Raw genomic sequence first — 24,976 nt, 5'->3', positions numbered from 1 at the left:
TGTTTTCTTTTATTTTTGATCCCAATGAGCAAACTATTTGGTATAAAAAATTTTGCGCATTTCGCAACCCTTTTGAAAGGAATTAACTAACGTTACTCCATGAATTTGTACCATGTTTTACGTTTCCCTGTTTTGCTGATACTTTTGGTAGAAAAAGTATCGGTATTTTAACATATGTTACAGGAGTTAGGTTTTTTTTTGGGGGGGAAGAACATGTTAGGACAAAATGGGAAAATAAAAAAAAAATGCTATTGTACAAGGAAAAGAAATCATAATTAACATGAACGCATGTTAATAGAAAGGTTGGCATCCATAACATGTGGACATCCCTTTTTAAGGATAACTTTCAAAACGCTATATTTACAAAACAAAATAATATGATTGAAAGGACAATCCAGAAGGTACCCCTTGTGAAGGGCAAAAAAAAAAAAAAAAATATCATATAATGTACACATTTTATGCGGTAAAGGAATAATGATAGACGGGAAAAATAAATCTATTCCCCTTTGGTTGACGAGAAAAATCGTCATTATTCTCTCTATACGTTTAAGCCTTTATCGTCTTGAATGCTCAAAAATTGGCATAGCTCCTTTGCAAAAAAAGGGGGCAAAATTGGGGATAAAAGATGAAGCAAGACACACCTTTGTGTGAGTGTTATACAGAGCTGCATTTCACCCCATTTTGCATGTTTATTCGTTGCAGTTACGTTGTTGTGTCTTTGATCAGCATCCGTTCTATCGAATCATTTCACTGCAACGGGAGCAGCAGAGTGGCCACTTAAGTGACCATTTGGGTGGTACAATATATTACATCTCTTTCTCACATTAACGACATAAACAGCCTCAACGGATACGTATAGGCGCAGGAAAAGGCGGAATAAAATTTGTTCCATTTTTCATTTGTCCTCACTGCTATGCGATTCACGACCCTTGGAGGGGTTCCTTTTACGGGCATTCGCATCTACTTTTGTGTTGGCATATTTCTTCTCATGCGATTCTCTGTCCTTCTTTGGGGATAACCTTTTTGATAAAAAATCGTTTAGGAAGTTATCTCGCAGCTCCGAGAAGGTCGTTTTTTTGTCTTTACTTGCATTTTTCCTTTCTCTTTCTCTAGTATTATCATCAAATTGTCCCCTATTTATAAAAATAAAGTTTTTTTTTTGGTTGTAATTCGTTTTGTTGATGTGCATTCTGGTGTCAATTTTATCTTGTGCGTCTGTTCGGTTGGGTAACGAGCTTTTATTGCTATGTGGTTTGTTTTTCTCTAGATTTATTTCTCTTTTTTTTAAAATTCGGAAAAAGGATTTCTTCTGTTTTGGGCGTCTTCTATGTACACAGCCCTTTCTCAGGTTTGATCGATTGTTAAGGGGGTCGACATAGGGCTTAGGAAATAATCCGAAAGTTAAATTCATTCCCTTTCCAATTGTCTTGAAGCCATGTACTAGTCTCTTTGATTCATTACGTTTACGAAATTTTAAGAGGAACAACTGAATTTTTTTGTCTGCCTTATTTTGCATCCTGCCTGATAAACCATTTGGGGCATCATTATTTAATTTTTTGGGGGGGTTTTCATACTTGCTTTTCTGCATAACATTTTTTGAATACAAAACTGGTTTTCTGTTGCTATAGTTTATTCTTTTTCTTATCCTCCTCTCGTTGGACATTTTAACATTATTTTCCTTTACGGCAAATTTTGTATTGTTATTTTGAGGTTGATTGCTTTGGGGAGGGGTGTTCTTATTCGACTCCGTATCTTTTCTAATATTTTGGTATATCTTTTTTTTCACTATGTTGAACATTTGAAAGAAGAAGCTATTTTCTTTTACGGGTGATTTACGATCTTTTGTCTCCTTTTCTGTAATTTTTTTCTTATTCTTTATTTTGACCGCCTTTGGATGTTCTTTCAGTATGGTTAAACGCTTAAAATTGTTTTTTACCAATGTTGTAATGAGGTTTTTCAGGTAGGCATTATCTACGGGAAATTCACAGGAATGTTCGCTGCACATGTATTTCCTTCTGTTGTTTCTTTTGAAAAAAACTCTGTTGGAGTATACGTTTTGGGACCCGTTTTTTTCCTTGCTTGCAGTGTTTGTCTTGTGTTTATGCATATACCTATCATTCGAGTGGACGTTCCTACCGTTTGAGCTGAATTTCCTATCGCTCGAGTGCATGTTCCTGTCGTTCGAGTGGACGTTCCAATCTTTCCATTTCGCATTATTTTCTTGGGAGCATAGGAGCACGATGTACATTGTTCTTCCGCTCTTGCCGGGTATATGTAGTTTTTTCTTATGCTTGACAAATTCGTCTACATTTTTAAAGCGCGCAAAATTTTCTATGACCAAGTTACCAGGATTAATTAATATCAACTTGCTCAAAATGATTTGGCACTTTACTAATCGCAGGAAAACAAAATCGTATCCCTCTACATTGTTATGAATAAAAAACAAATCCGACAGTTTTATATGCAGGCACAAGTGGTCATCCGGGGGGGGTGTCAAGCTGTTCAATAATGCTTCGTTTTGGGTGTACCCGTAGAGGTTTTTCACATTGCTGCTGTTCTTGTTGTTTCTCTTCTTCTGGTATGCCGAATTATATTTCGTAAGGAATTGTAAAAAGCTCACAGGAATAATGTCTCTAATTTTGGGGATGTCATTTATTATACAATCTATGTGCATTTTGTATTTATCCCCAAAATGGTCATCAAAAGATGAGCTGAATTCAAAAAATAGAGAGAACATTTCCGAGCTGTACGTGGATAATTTTATTTTTCGAATAATTTCTTTCATTTTTTCTTCCCCTTTTTGAGTGTATTTCCTCCTTGTCTGCATCGGATGGTGAATTTTATTATCAGTTTGGTTGTCTGCCTGTTTGCCGCTTTCCTCATGTGTTGCCTGCCTTTCGTCATCTCCCTTACGTTCATCCATCTTGCAATTGCTTGGATCCCCATGTACTTGTTTTATTACCTTATGACTGCATTTTTCGGTCTGTCCTTGTGTATATTTTTCATCCCTTTTTTTGCTCCCTCTTGGCAGTGCATATGTGGAGTTCATAAACATACTAGTTAGACCCCTTTTTTCGTAAAATTCTCTTTTGACCATCCTCAACTTGTGCATGCAGAAGGATAATATGAAAATAATAAAATCACAAGTAACTTCACTCGTTTTATTTTTCATTTGTATTAATCGAACCCACAAGTATAGTAAGCAGAACACATTGTCGAATTTGCTGAAGCTAAGGTTAAGGAAAAATAAAGATGGCCACGTGTCGCTGACTGCTGTATCGACGTAATAACTAACGTAAGGGAAAAAATATTGAAACAGAAGGCGAAATAATTTCCCATTAGTGTTACATATTTGCATAGTTATGTTTGATATAGCGCCGCTGATCGTGTCCTCGTATGTGCTTGCAAAAATTCGTGGAGAGCTATACATGCAACTATTTTGTAGGTACAAATAGGGGGCGTAATAATGTAGTATCCTTTCAAAGACGCAGAGAATTTCGTAGGGTTGAAGGTTTAAATAAAACAGGCTTATGATCATATCGTGCAAGCCTTGGAAATATTTTATTTTGTACAGGTAGCAAAACAGCATGATGCATTTCACCGATTCGACTTGGATGTATTGGACTCCACTTTCAGAGAGATTCGTATTTTGCAGCCACAGGTTTCTTTTGATGTCTTCGTACAAAATGTTTTTCTCATCCGCGTTCTCATCAGAGTCGTCATCAGAGTCACCATCGGTGTCGTCACTGCTGTGGTTAATGGTGTGGTCGATGAGGTGGTACATGAAGTGGTCCTTATTCTTTTCATCGGAGACGGAATACTGTTTATCTTCCGTTTTAATACCTTTTTCCTTCACCATTTCAGTTTCTTTGTTGGGGAGAATTGGGTCGTTCTGGAGAGTTACACCGCCCTGTTCCCTTCCGCGTAACATGTTAGAGTCACTAGGTTTATTGCCTTCCATTTGGCTATCTATTTTTTCATTTAATGGCTCATTAGTGGCATTTCTTGTGCTCTGCATGTTACTACTGCTCTGGTGAACTACTCCGTTTTGGCCTTGTGCTGGGTTAAAAATTCGTCTCACCTTTTCTTCAAAGTGGGTAATATGCGCGTCACTATTTGTTCTGTCCTTTTTGGTGCCGTCACTGCTGCACGCGCTAATTTCGTTCTTTGCGTCATTTCGTGGTCCAATTCGTGGCCCATTTCGTCGTTCTTTTTGTGGTCCATTTCCCCTTTCCTTGCTAAGCGCCCCCTTATCGTAGTCGAATGAGTGATACAAGAAGTTAACGTAGCGCAGTCGATTTTCTTTGATATGTAATTGCCTAAATAGCTCATGCTTGTTTATTTCTATGCAGAGAGGATTACAGCCTGTTATTGTTTCACCGCTCGTCACTTTGTTCAAATCTATATGTGCAATTTCCTCGTTAACGTTGTCGTTATTCGGCATTTGGATAGGGGGATATATGTCCTTTTCATTAAATTCAGCTTTAACAAGAGCGTAATCATTTGGGGTTACGAGATTACTCCCCCCCTGAGTGTTCGTGCCTTTAGGAGTTGTACTTTCTCTTATGTCATTATTTTTGATTACACGTTGGTCGCCGCTGCTTTCATCATCATTTTCGGGGGCGATACGGCCGATTGGGATGTCCATTTCAGATAGGTCTCTATTACTTTCTTTACAGTTTTCATAATCCATTTCGCCGTTTTTTTCATTTTCATTCTGTTCTCCATTTGTCTCATTTGCATAACGAATCGCTTCATTTAAAGTTTCACCTATGCATGCATTATGTCCGCTTTCAGCCTGTTCCCCTTTTTCGAATTCATTTGAATCCTTTTTCTGCTTACACTCTTCGGTGTTGTCCCCCTTGTGCATATCTTCTTTTTCCATTTCGATCCCTTTTGGTTCGTCGCTATCACTTTTTGGTTCGTCGCAATCACATTTTGTTTCCTCGCAATCACCTTTTGTTTCCTCGCTATCACTCTTTTGTTCCATTTTGATTTCCTGTTTATATGTAAAAACTTCGTCTTCTCTGTTTTCATGCCTATTCGGAGATCTTTCCTGCTCAGTTTCGTAAGGCTTTGGTTTTTCTTCATCCTGATCATGCACGCAGTCGTTGTTATTGGTTCTTATAGCGCTTTCATCCTGCGTGGTGTAACCATTTTGTGTTGGTTCCTTTTTTTCCTTTTCTTCATTTGCTGCTTCTTCCGTACATTCTGTTTGGAATAGGGCGCGAATACCTTCCAGCGTTAATTCTTCCTGCTCTGCTTCAATTTTGTCATTCAAAAAGGCACTTCCGTTTCTGTCATTTTGTTGCTTAAAATTGGTGGCACTTAATTCTTCTTTTGCGTCATCTTCAGTGGGGCTATGGAAATGTTCGACATCGCCTTGGTTACTTAAGGAGTTCGATTTGTCAGTCTCACCCTTCGTAATATCATCGTTGATGGTCCTTTTTTGGTCCTTTTTGCTCATTTCGCTCTTTGCTTCTTCATCTTCTGGGGTGCTATTTTTTTCTTCAGAGGCGTTTTTGAAGCATTCCCCTTGTACGCTTTCCTCTTTTTTTTCTTTTTCTTCCTCCGTGGTGATTTGCCCCTCGTGCTGTAGATCTACGCTTAGCCTTTTTTTGTCCTCATCAACGGTGCCCCTTTCATTGCTCGCATATTTGTTCCCTCCATTGGTGTGATAGCTTTGTGCAGAATAGTATCCTTTTTCAACGCCCATTTCGACATCTTGTTCGCTTGCCCCCGGTTCATATTCGTATGCATCTTCTTCGTCCATATTTTCCTCTTTCAAAAATTTGCTTATTGTACTTTCAGACGTGCCATCATTCTGAATGCTGCTTGATCTGCCTAGTGAGTGTGGCTCCTGGTCGTCCCCTTTTGCACAACTTTTTAAAGCGGCCTCATTATCTGTGTTGCTGCTATATATGTCGTTGAAAACTTCCCAGTTAATAGGTACGTCGAGTTCTTCTTTTTCTTCTTCTTTTTCTTCTTCTTTTATTTCTTCCTTTTTTTTTTCTTTTTCTTCATCACTGCCTTTGCATGTTCCCTTTTTGCTGTCGAGGCATTCTTCTTCCCTTTTTTCCTGCTCAAAAATGGCTGGGTTAACGGCCTGTTGTTCTATTTCGCGCGGGTCATTTTGTTCTTCCAAATTTTGTGTTTCCAGAATATTTCTAGCGGAAAATTCAGCCGTTTGTATATTGCCCTTTTTGCTAAAAATTTGGGTTAATTCTGGTGTTGTTTGGTATAATTTTTCTGCTTCATTTTCATGATCCCCATTTTTTTCTCTCAGCCCTGCAAATTGTTCAAGCTGTTGTTCGTGCAGTTGTTCTTGCGCATGCATCTCTTGGCCGCACGCTCCTATGTGGGTGCTCAAATCGGATGTGGAATTATTTTCCCTTTGCTTCTCCATGTGGGCGATATTTTGGCCAAGTTGTGCGCTAGCACTATCTGCATGATGATCAGCATGTTCCCTTTTTTCGTGCGTTTTATCCTCCCCTTCCCGTTTAGCTTGTTCCCCTCCTTGGTTGCTCATCGTGTCGTCCATATCTGAATTAAATAATTTTTCAACATGCATACATTGTTCATTATGCAAATCCTTTTTTAAAAAGGAACTAAAAAATTCGCCTTTATCGAAAAATTCTGCTTTATCGTTAAAATTTGAATTTTGTTGATTTTGTTGTTTTTGCTGTTTTGGTTGATTTTGCTGTTTTGGTTGATTTTGCTGTTTTTGTTGTTTTTGTTGTTTTGGTGGGTTTTGTTCTTTTTCCATGTTTAAAAAATTTCTATAACGGTCAGTTAGCAATGCGTTTGTGTAATTATGTTCTTTTTTGCTGGATGTATCTTGAATAATATTTTTATAATTTATAATTTTTTTTTTTTTTAATTTAAAATTGATGGGAATATTAATTATGTGTGCACTGACTTTTGGAACTTCTTGTTTTTTGCAAGCGTTGCCACATGTTTTTAGTGGTTCACTTTTCACAACACCCCTTTTTGCACCCACACTGCTAAGTGTGCGTTTTGCTTTGCCATTACTTTTGCTAAAAGGATTATGTGGATGAAGTTTTTCATCACAAATGTTTTGAGCAAATAAAACTGCACTTTGCTCATTTGTTTTGTTTACAACATTTGGCATATTCGTTTTATCCCTGAATTCCTTTTCAAAGTCTACGTAATTTTCGTACAGCTTTGATTTCGTGATTTTGCTCTCTACAGTTTTTTTAAAATAGTTATTGTATGTGGACCTATTATTTTTAGCCACATTGCTGTTTGTGCTCATGTCAAATGAGTGTCTCAAGCTGAAATTGCTAAAGAGTGGGTTAGCCTTTCCGGCAGGATTATTCTTCAGGCCGTCATTAAATTTTTGTAAATTTTGAAGATACTGTTTTTTGTGCATATACTCATTCATGAATTGGATAACTAAATCGTTCCAGTTGGCACTTTTATTATTTATTAGCTGATCTTTCCTTTTTGAGTCCTCAGCTATGTTGTGTTTTGGGCTCACGCTTTTTCCCCCCTGTATGTGGCTACTTAGATAATGTGAAAGGTTCAGGTGTTCCATCTGTTTATTCACGCCAAAGGTGAGGTCGTTTTTTTGGAGGAAGTTACCTTTTTGGAAAGCATTACCGTCAGGGAGGTTGTTTCCCATTTTAATGTTGGCATAATTGCCCTTGTCACAATGTGTGTTGTTATTCAGATGAGGGTTGCTTACAATTTTTAATTTTTTAGAATGATTCACTGGGTGGAAATAAGGTGGAAATTTTGTTTTACCGCTAAATATGGCCGTGTGTTTTGTGCTCAGCGAAATGATATTACTGGGAATGACAGTTGGTTTTCTTTTAATTTGATTACTTGGGGGGAAATTCGAATTGATGTCTTTTCCATTCTGTTTCGCTGCTTCATTTAGATATTTTTTAATTGAATTTTGGGGGTTATCATGAAAGGAGTTACTTTTGTACTGATAAACGTTTTTTCTATTTGTCCCTACTTCCCTATCGCATGTACTTGTGCTGTCTAATCTGCTGTGATAAAAATGTTTAAACTTCATGTTACTGTTACTGTTACTGATAGTTGTGGCTTTACTGCTGTCGAGGGCAGTATGTTTGTCGAAGAGGTTACTGTGTTCGAAGGTGCCGATTCGGTGTTCAGCCCTTTCATTGCTGTGGCTGTGAATGTTTCTTCTAAACTTTTGCATAATTCTTATTTTGCTAATTTTGTCGAGAGATTTGTTTAGATTCATTCCATACTTCGCTGCACTGTTGCTCCTTACAAATTTGTTTTTCACATTTAAGTGAGCTTTTACGCTGAAATTGTTACTCTCGTGTTTGTCTTTGGTTATTTTCTGCTTTGCCATATCTGCTGCTCGTTTGAAGTGGTTGTCCTGGATGCTGTAGCTGCTGAGGCTGCTGTGTTTGCCATGGCTGCCGTGCTTACTGTAGAACGTTCTCGAATCGCATAAGAAGGGTCTATTGTCGGAGAATAAATTCGCATCAGAGCTATTACTGTTTGAAAAAATTTCACTTTCATCGTGTGAAATTGTATACTTCGCATCGTTTTTGCCTACCCCATTAGCGGGGCTCATTTTTTGGTAATGTTCAGTTCCTGTCTGCAGGTTTAACTTAAATGCTGAAGTTTTGACTCTTTTTAAGTCTTCGACGCTTTTCTTATAGTTCCGCAAAATGTTGCTATTACTTGGGCTTTCCATATTGTCCGGTGAAGGAAAAGGTTTTCCCAGTTATGTCAACTGCACTAGTTGTCGCAGTTGTGCTAGCAGTGTCAGTTTTGCCCCTTTTTCCAATTGGGAGGGCGGAACAAAGAAGCCACGAAGTTACAACACATATCTGTGTGCTATTTCGTATGTCTGAAGTGTGCGTGCACGTGTTAATTAATTGCACCTGTCGTTATCTTTGTTTTCCTTTCGTGCGAAATGGAATTTGAGACAGGCGCTCATTTTACACGCACGCGTTTGTGGTAGTAACAAAAAATTGTCTTTTATTTAGCACATGAGCTATTCTTAAATTGTGACATACACATGGGGTGTTTTTTTAACGAATTGGGGCAAGCGCGAAAAAGGAGTGTTAATTTTTTTTCAAAAAAAAAAAAAAAAATGCGCCAAATGGAAAATGAGTTAAAAAACAAATTAAAGTCGCACATTTATATGCCGCACAAAGTTGTCTATTTAGCAGAACAATGTATCGTTACATGACGATTTTATTTACCCTTTTGTCCACTTTTTTGTGTTACGCATGGCAACCATTTGGAAAAAATGTCGCATATTTTTAGGAAGAACTGTTCATACCTGTAACACACCAAAATGCACACTTTGGAAAAAAAAAAAAAAATTACCACAAAGTTGACCAAATTAATTCACTTTATCGTGTGCCATGTTTTGCTATTTTTATTTTCCCTTTTTGGAATTATTTATAACCAAGCGTATGCAACGGTAAGCGCGATAATAAAGCACAACGATTGGTAATCGTCCAGTCTGCATTGAAACGCTTAATTTTTTTTAAGTTCGGAAAAATGGGGGAAAAAAAAAAAAAATGTTAAATGTGTGTATATACATGAAAAAAAAAAAAAATTACATACACATGTTTACACAAATGGAAAAAAAAAGGGGCTATAATTTTCATATTATATTCCATTTTTCCATTCAAAAGGGGTTACCGACAAATTGCAGTTTCGCAAAAGTGTAGATATTTTTGTGATTGTATAACAAATGACGAATTAAGACAAAGTATATTTATAAAAACGGTACATGCATAAGAGGGGGAGAAATAACAAAGTGGAAATATTCAACAGAATAATCCTATAAAAATAACACTTTTCACATTTTTAAAATGTTTCTAAGTTGTTTAAAAAGTTGTTATTGTGGCATGGGTTGAGGGAGGCACCATTTGGGGAACATGTTTCCCAAAATTAGCATTTAATTCTTTATAATAATGGGCCGCGAAGGAGCTGCGATTATACGACTTCTCATTCGTTTTGTGAAAATTGAAAAGGTGAGTACAACTGGAAGGTTACCCCTGTGCGTGGTTTTTTTCCTGTCCATTCTGGCTTCCCTTCTATTTGCACTCTTGCTCATGTAACGTGTTATGCGGAGCGAGGCCCTCTTTACCGAATAATTTTCCTAATTTTGTCGGTATGCTCAAAGTCTAAGTTTCTATTTTTTGATAATTTTTTAAGATATGTAAGTTCTTCAGGGGTGTATACATAATCATCCTGTTCCTTTTGTTCCTCTTCTGTTTTGTCAAAGTTATTCAGGTATTGTATATTTAAATCTGTTTTCAGGAAATTATTGATTTTTTCTGCTTGTATAAGTTTGTGTTTATTTAAAATTTCGTTATATTTGTAGTAAAATTTATCGGAACACCTCCTGCTATATTTTACTGGGTACTGTGGTATTATTTTACATAAGCTTAAAACGTATTTCATGTGATCACTAAAGTTACAGTTTGCTGCTAGCCAAAATTTAACTCTATTAAATCTTAATCTAATTTCCTTAATATTTTCAACATTGTTATAATAGTAATCATTATTCGGGTTGCCAATGTTATACGTGTTTAATTTTTCCCTTATATTGTTTTTATTTACGTATGTACCTAAGACTTCGATGTGTTTTCCATTTTTCTTATCTTTTTGATTTGCCACAACAATTTTGAAAAATCTTTTCCTTTTTACACCGTTTATTTGGCATCTTATTCTTGGGGGGCCTTTATCTTTGGAAAAGTATGGCAAAAATAGCCTCCTTATCATTTCAAGGATGCGGGGATGTAAAAAAATATATTATGCTATTCAGGTGATAAAAAAATGAGGAGTGTATTTTTTTTTTTTTTTTTTTTTTATATACACAAGTTCAAGGAGAGGAATTTTTTTCATGTGGGGGATTTATCACATTCATAATAATGCTGAATTAAAAATGAAAATATTTGAGCTAAATGGGTACATATGTTAAGTGGAAAAATCAATTTTTGCGCATAAAAATAATCTATTTTGGTGGAATGAAATTTAACTTTGGACCTTTTCCCAGTATGCTTAAGTGCGAGGTGTACATGTAATTGCGATGTGCTATTCTTTTCAAAGTGCGTATTTAAGTAAATGTTTTGTTCTTCCTTCGTCAAATGGGATTTGCATATGTTAACGTTTGCATCGATTATTTTTATTTAAAAATTTTTTTTTTTTTTCCTGGCGTAAACTTAAAAAGCTGCGCTTGCGTACGAATCGGCATAAATACGTAGATGTACCCCTGCATGTGCACATTTTTGGCAGGATAGTCACACTGCACGAGAAGCACATTTCTGTTACACATTAACTGTGAGGAAGTTTCTCCCCCTTTAAGCATAACAAAATTGAGATAACTCATTACATATGTGATAATTGTGCTGCTTCTTTTTCTGTGTGGAGTGAGTTTTTTTTTCTGCGCCACTTACTGTTTATTAAAAAGATTAATAGGGAACTCGCGCCAAGTGAAACGCACACACGCTTTGTTCATCTTATAAGAAATGCAAAGGGGAGAAAAAATGGTTGAAGTGAAGTCTTATAGGTTTAAGAAGAAGCCTCCCGACTTGATATCCAAGTTTAAGTAAGAAGGGATCAGTCAATCGACCACGCTGCGCTTCCATGCTGCGTTGCCACTTCGCCTATCCGACGAATAAGTACACCCCCGTGTAACTACTGCGCCGCGTGTTACCCATCAATATAACCCGTTTTTATGCTCCTTTTCAGAGTGATCAAAGAAGACTGGTACGACTTCGTAAAATACATGAGCGACTTAAGGAACATGTATAAATGCCCCCTCCAAATGAATGGCCATTGCAAAGATATACATGGTGAAGATCATATTATTACTGTGAGTAAAAAGGCCATTTATGAAAATATCCATGACGTAATGAAAATTAAAGAGTGGAACAATGACATAGAATTTGATGACCATCCTATCTGCAAAGATTCCTCTTCGGATTCGTGTAGCCATTCCGAGGAGTCTGGTAGCGTTTACAATTTTAACAAGTATAAAATAATTCACAACAACATATATTCCAATAACGCCAATTTGAAGAGGCAAAAGGTTCATGCGAATTACAGAAGTATATGTATACCAAGGGAAAAGCGCGAAGTTAAGGAGGAGAAAAAAAAATATAGCCATGAAATATGCTATAAAAGAAGAACAAGAAAAAAAAATATTCTTAACAGCTCTTGTAACAATGACGAATTAAATAACAAGAACAATAAATTAGCAAAAAATGATGCAGCTGCTCCAAATGAGCAGTGTGATCTGTATCATAAAAAGATTTTACGTAGGTCTTTAACGAAATTAAGCAGGAACATTTTTTACCCAAAGAGTAAAAGTTCGGCATATATATCCTACCCAGATGAATACGATTATACATACGGTTGGAAAGAATATGATGTCTCTTACGACCCAAATGAATATGACTTAGAGTCTAACGAGTTTGTCGATACTAATGAAAGTCGGAAGTACAACAAGTTGCGCAAGTGTACATACAAAGAAAAAGTAGACAGTGGGAAGAAGGACAAAAGGAGAAAACGGCAATATTTTAATAATGATGAGTTTTCTCGAAGTAACAGCCTTAGCAATTTATCTGCTCACGATAATATTAGTGCAAATGATGTGCCCAAAGAGAAAAAGAATAACATTTTTGTTAAGAAAAATAATAAATATGAGGTGTATTCAAACGCAGTAAATAAGGCACATAAGGATGACTCCCAAATGGTGAGTAAGCATTCCAAAAAGGATGCCCAATTTGACGAAGCGGTGCAAAATAACCCACACTTTGACGGATCGTATGCATATAATTTTGCCTATATGGATAAAAACGACAGATCAGGTGGCTCTACTCCAGTGGAAGCGGTGCACGGAACTATCATGAATTTAGACGAGGAAATAAGAAACTATAATTTTCGCCGTCATAAGTGAGCGCAATTTAGCATGTTCGCTTTTGTTAAGAAAATGAGCAAATGGGGTTGAACTAATTTATTTTTGGGGGGGTTCACTGCTTGGATAAAGCATCCATCTTTGTTGGTGCATATGTATACGTACACATATGCAAAGAAGAAGTAGGTGCGCCATGCTGGTGCAGTGGGGTAGGCTTTCCCTTTTTTCTTACCACAAAAGTGGAACACATTTTTATGAGTTGTGCAACGAATATAGGGAAAAGATATAACAAATTACAAAGATAGGAAGATACAGAAAAAAGTGCAACAAGCATGCATTCGCAGCATGCGACAAAAACACTTCTTAAACGATTGTGGTGGTGGTGGGGAACAAATCTGCGAAAGGAGAAAAACAAACCGCAGTTGTTCGCAAAAAAGGAGGCGCTCCTTGGTGAGAATAATGTTGCAAGTTTGGTTGCGGTCCAATCTAATGTGCTGTGAAAAAATTGCCAACATTTTGCTAAAATTTAGCCAACAGGTCGCGTAAGAGGGTTGGCTTCCATTCGTGATTTTCATAAAGGTATATAATGTTGTTGCTAATGTATATGGAAAAATTGTTAATCGAATAGACTACATTTCCGTTTATTTTACGATCATTTTTTTGCAAAAATAGGATATCATTTTGCACGCAATACCTTTCTATATAATTCTTTACGTTCATATTTTCGTCATCTTGCGAGTTTCTTCTATACTGATTTACATCATCTTCCATTTTGTTCATCAAGTGGACATATTTTTTCGGAGAAAATACATAGCTGTTTTTTGATTCATCTCTCATGTGATTTTTTCTTACATTGGGCTTATAATTTATTTGAAATACCTTATTAACTCTTTGTGGAACTGCGTAAAGAGGAACTGGAATTTTTATATCCTTATATAAGTAGTAGTAATTTGTATTATCATCTGAACAGATTTTACTTCTGTCAAAGTCTAGCACCATTTCAACGGGGAAGGTAACAACTTTCTCTTGCAATAGGTACGTTTTTATCACGTTTAATATGCTGAACATGATGTTTTTTATGGAATTATCTTTCATTAAATTATTTTCAAAAACATCTTTCACCTTTTTAAAGGTTTCATAAATTTCTTTTTTTTTATTTGTTAGAATTAGCTTTCTTTGTTCCTCGCTTTGGGCGTCTTCCCCTGGAGCGAGGGGAGCTTCCACATTGTACGCACTATTTTTTAGTTCATTTTTTTGTACATATAAGGCGTTAAGCTCTCTCAGATAATCACATACATGCTTCGCAAAATTGTAAAAAAAATACACCTTAAAGATGAGAAAGACGATTGTGTCGTCTACGCACTTGTGCAGTATCATAGCTTTACGAAGGCGTTGCACAAAATTGTCGTCCACAAAGTCCACGTCAATTAATTCGCAAATTATCCTTTTTACAACAATTTCGAAAATTTCCTTTTTGTACATATTTTCCATAAGTGCCAATTTTATGAGTTCTATGTAATTTTCTGACAGATCAAATTTTTGCAAATACGGAAATATGGAATGTGTGTAGTAGCTAGATAAGTTGGAGCTGAAGTTCAACTGCTTGTTAATGTCAAACAGAATGGATAGTTTGTTTTGTACGTCTTGTAGAGTGCACTCCTCTATTTCGCCATTTTCTATATTTTCCACGTTGGACATTATTCTTTTCTCAATAAAAAAGGTTAATATGTTTTTATAATAGGTTAAACTGATGGCGTCCTTAAAAAGTTTTATATGATTGTAAACTTCTGGGAAATTTTTTCTGTACAAGGCGGGGTGCACATACGTGTAGAATATTATGTTGTCAAATTTTTTTTCAATTTTGCGATATTCCATCATATTGTTTTGCTCCGCTCCCATTAGAACAATTTTTTTTAAGCATATTATATATTTTATATCATTTGGGTTAAACTTGTGTTGGTTGTGTTGGTTGTTTTGGCTGTTTTGGCTGTTCGTGTCAGGTGGGGGCTGTTCACTGGGGGAAACTTCTTCATCCTTTGCGGTCGGTGCACTTTGCGTTGCTTCGCTGTGCGGTTCGCGGGGTTGTGGGTTTTTCAAACTTTCCAAGCTTTTCGAGCTTTTCGAACTTTTGGAACTTTCTGAGCTTTCCGAACTTTCCGAATTTTTGAAAAATTTGAAATTTTTTGAATTTCCCCCAATTGATGTGACTTCTTCAACGTCCTTGTCACCACAGAGAAGCTGCTTCCTTATTCGTTCCCTGTTATTGTAAAAATAAATGCGAAGGAACTCCAAGAAAAACCGTGACACGCGGATGTTCAGATACATGAATTGCGAATTTTCGTAAATAAAAAACACAGAGGTGTACATGTCACTCAAGAGCAACGGGTCCTTTCCCTTTTCAATTTCTATATTTTTGATGTTTATTAAATCGAATATGTGTTGTAAGTCATCTATCGTTTTGTACGTTCCAGTGTAATGTGAAGAAGCACCGACTGGTCTTGGGGCACTTTTGAAGTATTTGTTTTGGCATAATAGCTTATAATTACTTGTTAATAAATTATTTAGCTTTTCTTCAAAGGTGAGGGACTTACCGGAGTTTAGGTCCCAATAGGTTTTGTTTCCCTTTTCAACTGCCCCTCCTTCGCTAAATGGGCTAGTTAAATGACTGGGTTGGATATTTATCAATTTCGTGATTCTTCCCTCTTCGGGGGAGTTACACACGTATTGATCACCCTTTGGGTGTGCATCCCCATCAGCATAATGGTCAGCACGGTCATCAGCACAGTGATCAGCACGATCATCAGCGCGATTGCCACCATCATCTTCCTCCACTTTGAGCTCATGCCGTTTAACCCGAAAAAGGTATTCATTAAACGTTGCATTGTTAAAGAGATAGGGGTAGGCCAGCGTGGTGTGCAAATATAGCAAGTACTTATACGTCAGGACATTTTTTAAAATTAAAACGTGCATCTTGTAAATATTCTTCTGAAAATCAGACCTTTGGTAATCCCTTAATCTAGTTTGAGCCTCTTGTTGTTTTTTTACAACATCGCAATATTGGAACATGATATTTTTAATATGTTCAATGAGCACGTTTTGCGCGTTTAGTAAATTACCAGCTTGTTCGTCAACGGATTCATCAACATGATGGTATAATTGAAAATTTGGATTAAAACAGGCATCATATTTTAACTGCGTCTTAACCCAATTCTTTGTCTTCTTAAAGCTCCAGAACTTGTTATATTGATGCTTTTTCTTCCACAAGTTTTTGCTATACAATTGTTCATTAAAAATGTCAATATAATCTTCCCGCGTTTGTAAGTCAACATCAGAACTGGAATCATTCGAATCTTCCTCTGGCTTTTCTTCTAAAAAGGTTACATGCTTTTTTTGAAGTTCTATAGGAGCTATGTTCGTTTTTATTTTGTTCCCAATGCCATCTTCATAACCCATTTTCCTTAAAATTTTAAACCCTAATCCATATATTTCAAAAAACTTTTTGTCCTTTTCTTTGAGTTCCTTCAGGTGATACTTTTTTAAATTACTTTTTATAAAGTCATTTTCATCCTTCTTTTTGTCAAAATCGAAATTAAAAGTGAAGTGTTTAAACACGTCGTACTTGTTGAAGTCATCTGAATCATCGTCACTCAAGGTGGAGTTCAATTTATTTGCGTCCTCTTTTGCTGATGGTACATCCTTATTATTATTGAGAAACCCTCCACTAACGAATTGCACTGGTTTTAAATATTCTTTGAGGTCTACACTTCTGAAAAATGGTCTTCCTCCATCATATTTGCCTGTGGAACGTTTTGACTTTTTTTTTTTTTTTTTTGGCGCTTTCTTTTTTACATTTTTGAATTGCGATTCGTTATTGGAAAAATTCATGATTTTGGCCTCTTCTTTGAATTTCCTCCTTATGCCGCGTGTTCATCCCTTTTCAGTTGTGTTAGTGGTTCGCGGGATTGCTATCGTAGGGGGATAAACGGCGTGCGCACATATATGCACATAGTATTATGTAGGTATGCATATGAGGCTATTTACAACTATTGTAGTGGCCTTGCAAATTTGTACTTAAAATTCTGCGCTTACAAGTGATGTTTACGTGGTGAAAAATTCGAGTTCTTCCGCGTATCAAAATTGCGCAGGTGATGCGGTTTTCATTTGCCATCCGCTTTTTGCGCAAGTGTTCATTTTGTAGCATTAAAAATGGGGGAAGCATAAATGTGAAAAAATATTTTCAAGTCGCACGTGGATTTTTTTTTTCTCCACTGTTTTACGTTGCACTCATTTTCCCATCACAAACGTTTAAAAAATTGCAGTCGCGGTGGTAAAATTTCTGCTTGCGCATAATTCCCTTTTAATTGTGTTTTACACGTTTCAAAATTTTCATATTTTTTTCATACATTTTCCCATGTTTTGAAACGGATAATTTGAGGAAGGAATGCGTGCGGGCATAATTTGACGCTACAATTTGACGCTACAATTTGACGCTATAATTTGACGTTACAATTATGACGCTACAATTTTGACACCATATTTTTAACGCTATAATTTCAACGCCATAATTTTAACGCTATATTTTTAACGCCATAATTTTTACACAATTGTGTTCCCTGTTGGAAGAAAATTTGTTATGAATTAAAATGCAAAGGGGTGAGAAAAAAAACATTTTTTACATAAAATTTTTCCCATGTAAGAACAAGAGGAAAAAGCAAAGTTGCTTTCATATCATTAAAATGTGATAAAAACGGTAATGAAATGTTGCAGATGTTACATATGTATAATAAAAAAGCGGGCAGTATATTGGCAGGGAAAGCCCCCATTAGCCTATGTAGTATAAACTGGGGGTGCGAATTTTATAAAAAACTTCCTTCAAATTATGCGTAAAATGGCAAATTCGTTGTAATTTTTTTGGAACACTCCCCTATATTGCGTAGGGATACACCAAGGCATGGATAAAATTTCAACTGTGTAGTTGTACCATATTATATTGGAAAGGATAGCTATATGAAACTCCTTTGCAGGCGTTCCAAATATGCTGCTTCCCACGAATAAGAAATATGTGTTGCGAATTTGTTCGGTATGAGCAGAATTAGCGAAATTTCCTGTTTCCCCTAAATTTTGTACCAAATTATGGTACCATTCGCAAAAGTTTTGCATCCTCTTTAAGAGGAATGTTTAACATTTTGAAAGAACATAAAGTGTGCCTTTGAATAAAAGAATTTTCCTCTTAAAACATCACCCATCTTTGGTTGAAATTGATTCATTTGATCGTGTAAGGGTGTGGAGGAAAAAAAAAAAAGGGGCCTTATTACATAAATGCACAACACATTCGCCATAACATTGCAGCGTAATTGTGGCATTTTCTCCCCATTTGTGTTTTATTTTAGGCAGTATAAAACTTGCAAAGGTGGAGTATAAAATAGGCAGTTGTATAGGACTGTTACGCACAGTGGAAAGGTTCACGTCTGCCTGTACCCCTATAAGTGCAGTTGCAAATGGCCATATGCATTATTATGTACAAATGCGATGGTTAATTAATTACATATGTCCACATTTATATAGCACGAATGTGCACATAGGAATGATGCAGATGGTGCACTTTGTGGGAATTCATATGGATATCCTTAATTCGAATTTATATCAACGTGTATGATGTATTTGCTTTCATTATGTTGCATGTTTATGGGTATGTATGAACACATCTGCTGCAGCTATTGCTTATTTTTTGTGCCTTTGAAAGAGGATGGTTGGAATGAGGGGGTTCATCGTATAACTTTTTTGCGCTTAACTTTACTTAAAAAAATATTAGTTACCTTTTACCGAAGCAGAAAATATGGGAACACCTCTTTAAAAAAGTTTATACAATAAAGTGCCATTTGCGAAGCAGGGAAAATAAAACCGATAAAAGAAAATAAAATTATATATTCGTAAAAAAAAAAAAAAGAGTCCGCATTACACACTTTTAAGGTGCTTCTTCAACTTGAAAAAAAAATGGTTTTGCTCAAAGTTGCGAATTGGCAACATTGACAACATTTTATACACGCGCGTGTGCACTGGAATAGCATTAGAATTGTTCACTATTAAATAATAATTTTCTGCATAAATGGTAACAATGTTTATGCAAAGATTTTTCCTTTTGTAATTCAGTATTGACGCGTTATTTGTTTATTAAAAAGGGGCAAGTAGAACACATGTACACTTTGCGCAAAATGGAAATATGAGCATTTGTTAAGGGTTTTTTTTATTAATATTTTGTAAAGAGCATATAAACTGTACACCACCTCAGGCATTATTTTGCATTTTACGAATTTCCTTTGTTGTAAGGTGAACAGAACTACCATCTGTGGGGGATAAAATCCTTCAAATGGAGTTTCCCCTTAAATAAAGTCCAAATATATTATTTATTTTATATATGTTATAACGAAAACGCAATAATATAGGTATACCCCCAGGGGGACAACTTTTACGGATTTATATTTAAAAAAGTACCATAAGTAATTATCAGTGTCAGATTGATTGAATGGTACAGCCCTTTACTTTTCATGTACGCTGACAGAAATAGAAATAAATATAAGAAATTTCAGTCATTTTGCAACTTAGTTTTAATGTATAGATAAAGGAATAAATAAATAAATTCATAAATTAACATTTTGGATAATCGGATGATGAAATATTTTCAAAGGGGTAGATAAAAGAAACTGAAATGGAGATGTAAAAATAAATTATTTTACATATATATATGAGTGTATAATTTGTTTCTCCTCATGGAGACACCATTTTTACATACCCTTTTTTTACATATGAGCAATGTAAACAATGTTTGGTGCATAAGTATGAAATAAATATATTAGTGAAATGCCTCCACACGTATGTAATTATATTTGTATGGGCAAATAATATGGGCTGTTCCGAGATTGTGCACTGCTAATGGTATTATAAATAGCATATTTAGTCGGACCATTTTTCTCATGGTGCCTTATCACCCTCAGGTTATGCAGTGAAATATTAAAAATAATGCAGTAAAGGCAATGTTTAAATAATAAAAGAAAATGATTCATTGCGAGGGGGGGGGGGTGACGGGCTACATGGTTTAAAACGTTAAAAATAGCCATCAAAGGATAAAGCACTCTTCCTCGTGGTCTTTATCTAGTTGGATATGAAAAAATAGTACCACATATACTACCGTCAAAAAAATATCAAATCTGTAATAAATGATTTACGAAGGGCCTCCACGAAGCTCTCGTAAAAGGAAAGGAAAAAGAAAAAAGGAAAAAAAAATTTGCTATTTTAAAACGAGAAAAAAAAAAGGATCAAAAAATAAGTCATTGAAATTCAAAATGATGAAGTCATTGATTTATTTTTGATTTAATTTATAGTAAAAAAAAGTATTTAATTTGTATTTTTTGTGCGTGTATGCAAAATTAAGGAATTTGTAACAAGCAAACAAATTACAAATGAAGTTACTAAATTTCTTAGTTTTGTTTATTCGTATAATGAAGTACATTTTAAGTATGATTTTTTTGTATATAAAAAATTCCTTTGCTTTTTACTGAATTATTTTGTTACTTATTTTAAGTAGACCAAAAATTGCTTGGATTTTTCATTATAAGGATGAAACGTTCAAAGCAATGAAAAAAACAATAATGTTTCAATAAATATTAAGTTAAATTTGTTTTAACATTAAATAATGGTAGTCTGTTCAATTGTATGCTATACAATTTGTATTACTTATAAAAAGTATCATACTGAAGTGAGGTAATTACTTACAAGGAATGATTTGAAGAAATTATTGTTTACTTTTTAAAGTTTGCAATGTTTATTCAAAGATTTCCAATTTGTTTGTATTTACTCTTACGATTTAGTAGGTGCAAAAATTCCTATCATAAAGTTATAAGAAAAAATAACTAAATGATTAGGAAAATGACATAATAAAACATCAGCTGTGAGTTGTTAGTATGTTATTATTCGAAAGAATAGTAATAAATATTAATAAAAGAATTGCAATAACATTTATATGGCGGCGTAGCAAATGAAGGGTTATAGCAAATCACTACTACCTTTCTGATGCTGTTGCTTCATATAAATAGTAACCTGGTTGATCTTGCCAGTAGTCATATGCTTGTCTCAAAGATTAAGCCATGCAAGTGAAAGTATATGCATATTTTATATGTAGAAACTGCGAACGGCTCATTAAAACAGTTATAATCTACTTGACATTTTTTCTATAAGGATAACTACGGAAAAGCTGTAGCTAATACTTGCTTTAGCACTCTTGATTCATTTCTTGAGTGTGTACTTGTTAAGCCTTTTAAGAAAAAAGTTATTAACTTAAGGAATTATAACAAAGAAGTGACACGTAATGGATCCGTCCATTTTTAGTGTGTATCAATCGAGTTTCTGACCTATCAGCTTTTGATGTTAGGGTATTGGCCTAACATGGCTATGACGGGTAACGGGGAATTAGAGTTCGATTCCGGAGAGGGAGCCTGAGAAATAGCTACCACATCTAAGGAAGGCAGCAGGCGCGTAAATTACCCAATTCTAAAGAAGAGAGGTAGTGACAAGAAATAACAATACAAGGCCAATCTGGCTTTGTAATTGGAATGATGGGAATTTAAAACCTTCCCAAAACTCAATTGGAGGGCAAGTCTGGTGCCAGCAGCCGCGGTAATTCCAGCTCCAATAGCGTATATTAAAATTGTTGCAGTTAAAACGCTCGTAGTTGAATTTCAAAGAATCGATATTTTAAGCAACGCTTCTAGCTTAATCCACATAACTGATACTTCGTATCGACTTTGTGCGCATTTTGCTATTATGTGTTCTTTTAATTAAAATGATTCTTTTTAAGGACTTTCTTTGCTTCGGCTTGGAAGTCCTTGTTACTTTGAGTAAATTAGAGTGTTCAAAGCAAACAGATATAGCATTGCGCGTTTGAATACTACAGCATGGAATAACAAAATTGAACAAGTCAGAATTTTGTTCTTTTTTCTTATTTTGGCTTAGTTACGATTAATAGGAGTAGCTTGGGGGCATTTGTATTCAGATGTCAGAGGTGAAATTCTTAGATTTTCTGGAGACAAACAACTGCGAAAGCATTTGCCTAAAATACTTCCATTAATCAAGAACGAAAGTTAAGGGAGTGAAGACGATCAGATACCGTCGTAATCTTAACCATAAACTATGCCGACTAGGCTTTGGATGAAAGATTTTAAAATAAGAATTTTCTCTTCGGAGTTTATTCTTAGATTGCTTCCTTCAGTGCCTTATGAGAAATCAAAGTCTTTGGGTTCTGGGGCGAGTATTCGCGCAAGCGAGAAAGTTAAAAGAATTGACGGAAGGGCACCACCAGGCGTGGAGCTTGCGGCTTAATTTGACTCAACACGGGAAAACTCACTAGTTTAAGACAAGAGTAGGATTGACAGATTAATAGCTCTTTCTTGATTTCTTGGATGGTGATGCATGGCCGTTTTTAGTTCGTGAATATGATTTGTCTGGTTAATTCCGATAACGAACGAGATCTTAACCTGCTAATTAGCGGCAAATACGATATATTCTTACGTGGGACTGAATTCGGTTGATTTGCTTACTTCGAAGAAAATATTGGGATACGTAACAGTTTCCCTTTCCCTTTTCTACTTAGTTCGCTTTTCATACTGTTTCTTTTTCGCGTAAGAATGTATTTGCTTGATTGTAAAGCTTCTTAGAGGAACGATGTGTGTCTAACACAAGGAAGTTTAAGGCAACAACAGGTCTGTGATGTCCTTAGATGAACTAGGCTGCACGCGTGCTACACTGATATGTATAACGAGTTATTAAAATTACGATTCAGCTTGCTGTTTCGTATTTTTCCTCCACTGAAAAGTGTAGGTAATCTTTATCAGTACATATCGTGATGGGGATAGATTATTGCAATTATTAATCTTGAACGAGGAATGCCTAGTAAGCATGATTCATCAGATTGTGCTGACTACGTCCCTGCCCTTTGTACACACCGCCCGTCGCTCCTACCGATTGAAAGATATGATGAATTGTTTGGACAAGAAGAAGGGGGATTATATCTCCTTTTTTCTGGAAAAACCGTAAATCCTATCTTTTAAAGGAAGGAGAAGTCGTAACAAGGTTTCCGTAGGTGAACCTGCGGAAGGATCATTATTGGAACGATGGCGAATGGACTGCTTTGTGGGTTGGCGGCGAATAGTGAGATAATTATTTGTTTATTGAAGTATCGAAAGATGTTTTAATGAATAAGTAATTGTTTTGCAATTTGCTTGCCTCATTTACGAAGTACGTTTTCATTTGCAAAAAAGATTTCTCTGCGCAATTGGAATTATCGGCAATAAAATGAATGTAATATTTTAATTGGCTGCTTATTTTTACAAATAAATGGCTAATTAAATTATTATGTTTATTTTGTTGCCGATATTTCAAATTGCGCAGGAAATCCCAACAATTTTCACCGATCAATCTTTTGCATAAATGTGTCATGTCTGCATGATAAAGTGTGTTTATAAATATTGCTAGTTAACATAAAGAAGAAAAGCAGTAAGGGAAAATTAAAAGAAAGTAAAATTTCTATTAATTTTCCCAATTGCGTAATTCTCTATTAATTAGCACAGTCTTAACGATGGATGTCTTGGTTCCTACAGCGATGAAGGCCGCAGCGAAATGCGATACGCAATGAAAATTGCAGTGACTGTGAATCATCTGAACGCTGAATGTAAACTACACCAATTCTTCTTTGAAGAATAATGGTACTCCTTCATAAAAACTTGAACGTGTGGAAAGCCATATAATACAATCCTTTGCAGAGCAGAGGAAGAGAAGGTGATTTGGCAAATATGCTACTTCACAGTGTGTTCTGAAGTATTGCCGTAAAAAAGTGATGCTTGCAGGATTACATGAAAACTTCTCATGGAAAAGCAAATTTTCTTCATAGCGTAGTAAATGTAACAGTTTATTTGCGCACTGTATTTCTGGCTAAAGCAGCTTTCATGAAGTTCACTTCTTGATTGCCGCTAACGCGTCGTGGTTCTATGTTAGGAGGGCGAATCCGCCGAATTTAAGCATATAATTAAGCGGAAGAAAAGAAAATAACAATGATTCCTTTAGTAACGGCGAGTGAACAAGGACCAGCTCAAAAGGAAAATCCCTCGGTTTGTGCAAGCTTACCTTGGGAATTGTCATGTTGAGTAATTTTCCAATTAATGCCTTAGCATTCAAGCGAAGTGAGCAGGAAAGCTCTCCCTAAGAGGGTGAAAGGCCCGTAGTTTGTTGCTTTCTATTTTTTGGAATTTTACTTCTAGAGTCGTGTTCTTTGAGATTGGAGCACTAATTCGTGTGATACATTTCACATAAAGCTAAATATGTGTAGGAGACCGATAGCAAACAAGTACCGTGAGGGAAAGATGAAATAGTACTCAGGAATGAGCCATTAAATAGTACCTGAAATCGTTAAGATGGAACGGATTAAGAGAGAAAAAAAGTAAAGAGGGAAAATGATTCTTCGGATTTATTTTTCTTCTTTATTAAAAGGAACATCAGCGAACTTGGATAATTATGATAAAACAATTCACTGAAGTTGTTGGGAATTTTTATTCTCTGCTCTTCACTTAGTCCCCACTCTAACGAGGGGACAACTGGTTTTATAACTCTTCTCAAAAGGGGAATTATCTAATTTGCTGAGGAAAATCAAAATTGCATTGATTTATTTCTTTGCTGTTTGAGTTGTTCCTACATGGTGCTTTCTTAACCCACTCGTCTTGAAACACGGACCAAGGAGTCTAGCAAATGTGCAAGTGTGTATGAAATGTTAAACATTTGGTACTTCGCTACCTTCTATACGCACAATTAATGTAATATGTTAATTATTGTAGAACTGGCTGGAAGGCAACTTCCTGTCGGCGCATACAATACCGGTAAGCAATTACGCTATATTGAGTAAGAGCATATTTGGTAGGACCCGAGAGGCTTTGAACTAAGCGTGACGAGATTGAAGTCAGACGAAAGTCTGATGGAAGATCGAATTGATACTGACGTGCAAATCGTTCATTTCAGTCACGTTTAGGGGCGAAAGACTAATCGAAA

The 24,976-nt window shown here is 35.7% G+C and overlaps 4 protein-coding genes and 5 non-coding genes across 9 annotated transcripts in view, besides 56 other annotated features; 6 read left to right on the top strand and 3 right to left on the bottom strand.

Annotated features, from left to right (window-relative positions):
• Nucleotides 1–483: 483 nt before the first annotated feature.
• Nucleotides 484–504: a microsatellite.
• Nucleotides 505–790: 286 nt separating this feature from the next.
• Nucleotides 791–863: a microsatellite.
• Nucleotides 864–895: 32 nt separating this feature from the next.
• Nucleotides 896–8,701, bottom strand: PVX_079710 (hypothetical protein, conserved; the record flags this gene model as incomplete). Its single annotated transcript, XM_001613600.1, has 1 exon — nucleotides 896–8,701. One exon carries the CDS (start codon nucleotides 8,699–8,701, stop codon nucleotides 896–898), a length of 7,806 nt encoding a protein of 2,601 aa, XP_001613650.1.
• Nucleotides 1,953–1,980: a microsatellite.
• Nucleotides 3,406–3,446: a microsatellite.
• Nucleotides 3,981–4,038: a microsatellite.
• Nucleotides 4,084–4,114: a microsatellite.
• Nucleotides 4,216–4,279: a microsatellite.
• Nucleotides 4,443–4,464: a microsatellite.
• Nucleotides 5,591–5,619: a microsatellite.
• Nucleotides 5,665–5,705: a microsatellite.
• Nucleotides 6,496–6,573: a microsatellite.
• Nucleotides 6,507–6,531: a microsatellite.
• Nucleotides 6,646–6,671: a microsatellite.
• Nucleotides 7,685–7,711: a microsatellite.
• Nucleotides 7,806–7,828: a microsatellite.
• Nucleotides 8,155–8,188: a microsatellite.
• Nucleotides 8,318–8,346: a microsatellite.
• Nucleotides 8,334–8,361: a microsatellite.
• Nucleotides 8,490–8,515: a microsatellite.
• Nucleotides 8,702–9,324: 623 nt separating the features above from the next.
• Nucleotides 9,325–9,415: a microsatellite.
• A 103-nt stretch (nucleotides 9,416–9,518) lies between these two features.
• Nucleotides 9,519–9,672: a microsatellite.
• Nucleotides 9,662–9,685: a microsatellite.
• A 311-nt stretch (nucleotides 9,686–9,996) lies between these two features.
• Nucleotides 9,997–10,051: a microsatellite.
• A 13-nt stretch (nucleotides 10,052–10,064) lies between these two features.
• Nucleotides 10,065–10,844, bottom strand: PVX_079705 (30S ribosomal protein S16-related, putative). Its single transcript, XM_001613599.1, has one exon. It carries the CDS (start codon nucleotides 10,750–10,752, stop codon nucleotides 10,111–10,113), a length of 642 nt encoding a protein of 213 aa, XP_001613649.1. The 5' UTR covers nucleotides 10,753–10,844; the 3' UTR covers nucleotides 10,065–10,110.
• Nucleotides 10,346–10,415: a microsatellite.
• Nucleotides 10,514–10,562: a microsatellite.
• Nucleotides 10,830–10,865: a microsatellite.
• A 189-nt stretch (nucleotides 10,866–11,054) lies between these two features.
• Nucleotides 11,055–11,239: a microsatellite.
• Nucleotides 11,139–11,164: a microsatellite.
• Nucleotides 11,240–11,271: 32 nt separating the features above from the next.
• Nucleotides 11,272–11,291: a microsatellite.
• A 225-nt stretch (nucleotides 11,292–11,516) lies between these two features.
• PVX_079700 (hypothetical protein, conserved) lies at nucleotides 11,517–12,931 on the top strand (the record flags this gene model as incomplete). Its single annotated transcript, XM_001613598.1, has 2 exons — nucleotides 11,517–11,578; nucleotides 11,722–12,931. The coding sequence occupies 2 exons, from the start codon at nucleotides 11,517–11,519 to the stop codon at nucleotides 12,929–12,931; spliced, it is 1,272 nt and encodes a 423-aa protein (XP_001613648.1).
• Nucleotides 11,957–11,984: a microsatellite.
• Nucleotides 12,111–12,138: a microsatellite.
• Nucleotides 12,208–12,236: a microsatellite.
• Nucleotides 12,362–12,390: a microsatellite.
• Nucleotides 12,512–12,559: a microsatellite.
• Nucleotides 12,932–13,121: 190 nt separating the features above from the next.
• Nucleotides 13,122–13,176: a microsatellite.
• A 66-nt stretch (nucleotides 13,177–13,242) lies between these two features.
• Nucleotides 13,243–13,267: a microsatellite.
• Nucleotides 13,268–13,302: 35 nt separating this feature from the next.
• Nucleotides 13,303–13,328: a microsatellite.
• Nucleotides 13,329–13,353: 25 nt separating this feature from the next.
• Nucleotides 13,354–13,376: a microsatellite.
• A 32-nt stretch (nucleotides 13,377–13,408) lies between these two features.
• On the bottom strand, nucleotides 13,409–17,169 carry PVX_079695 (hypothetical protein, conserved; the record flags this gene model as incomplete). Its single annotated transcript, XM_001613597.1, has 1 exon — nucleotides 13,409–17,169. The coding sequence occupies exon 1, from the start codon at nucleotides 16,772–16,774 to the stop codon at nucleotides 13,409–13,411; it is 3,366 nt and encodes a 1,121-aa protein (XP_001613647.1). The 5' UTR covers nucleotides 16,775–17,169.
• Nucleotides 15,288–15,320: a microsatellite.
• Nucleotides 17,170–17,263: 94 nt separating the features above from the next.
• Nucleotides 17,264–17,449: a microsatellite.
• Nucleotides 17,450–20,385: 2,936 nt separating this feature from the next.
• Nucleotides 20,386–20,447: a microsatellite.
• Nucleotides 20,448–20,474: a microsatellite.
• Nucleotides 20,475–20,526: 52 nt separating this feature from the next.
• Nucleotides 20,527–20,546: a microsatellite.
• Nucleotides 20,547–20,980: 434 nt separating this feature from the next.
• Nucleotides 20,981–23,044, top strand: PVX_079693. Its single transcript, XR_003001206.1, has one exon. It is a non-coding gene; the product is annotated as a small subunit 18S ribosomal RNA (ribosomal RNA).
• Nucleotides 21,887–21,978: a microsatellite.
• Nucleotides 22,474–22,500: a microsatellite.
• Nucleotides 22,571–22,593: a microsatellite.
• On the top strand, nucleotides 23,045–23,500 carry PVX_079691. Its single transcript, XR_003001205.1, has one exon. It is a non-coding gene; the product is annotated as an internal transcribed spacer 1 (transcript).
• Nucleotides 23,172–23,198: a microsatellite.
• Nucleotides 23,357–23,451: a microsatellite.
• Nucleotides 23,477–23,526: a microsatellite.
• Nucleotides 23,501–23,660, top strand: PVX_079687. The gene has a single exon (XR_003001203.1). It is a non-coding gene; the product is annotated as a 5.8S ribosomal RNA (ribosomal RNA).
• On the top strand, nucleotides 23,661–23,915 carry PVX_079689. Its single transcript, XR_003001204.1, has one exon. It is a non-coding gene; the product is annotated as an internal transcribed spacer 2 (transcript).
• Nucleotides 23,869–23,896: a microsatellite.
• The window catches only part of PVX_079685, a 3,892-nt gene continuing 2,831 nt past the window's right edge, over nucleotides 23,916–24,976 (top strand). The window contains exon 1 of the ribosomal RNA XR_003001202.1: nucleotides 23,916–24,976. This exon is cut by the window's right edge and continues 2,831 nt beyond it. This is a non-coding gene — a ribosomal RNA (large subunit 28S ribosomal RNA).
• Nucleotides 24,222–24,298: a microsatellite.
• Nucleotides 24,261–24,287: a microsatellite.
• Nucleotides 24,308–24,334: a microsatellite.
• Nucleotides 24,803–24,823: a microsatellite.
• Nucleotides 24,877–24,909: a microsatellite.
• Nucleotides 24,953–24,976: part of a microsatellite that runs on past the window's edge.

Source organism: Plasmodium vivax, chromosome 10, assembly GCF_000002415.2.
Source record: "Plasmodium vivax chromosome 10, whole genome shotgun sequence".
In the NCBI taxonomy this organism is placed as follows: Eukaryota; Apicomplexa; class Aconoidasida; order Haemosporida; family Plasmodiidae; genus Plasmodium; species Plasmodium vivax.
This window is presented reverse-complemented; position numbering and strand designations above follow the sequence as displayed.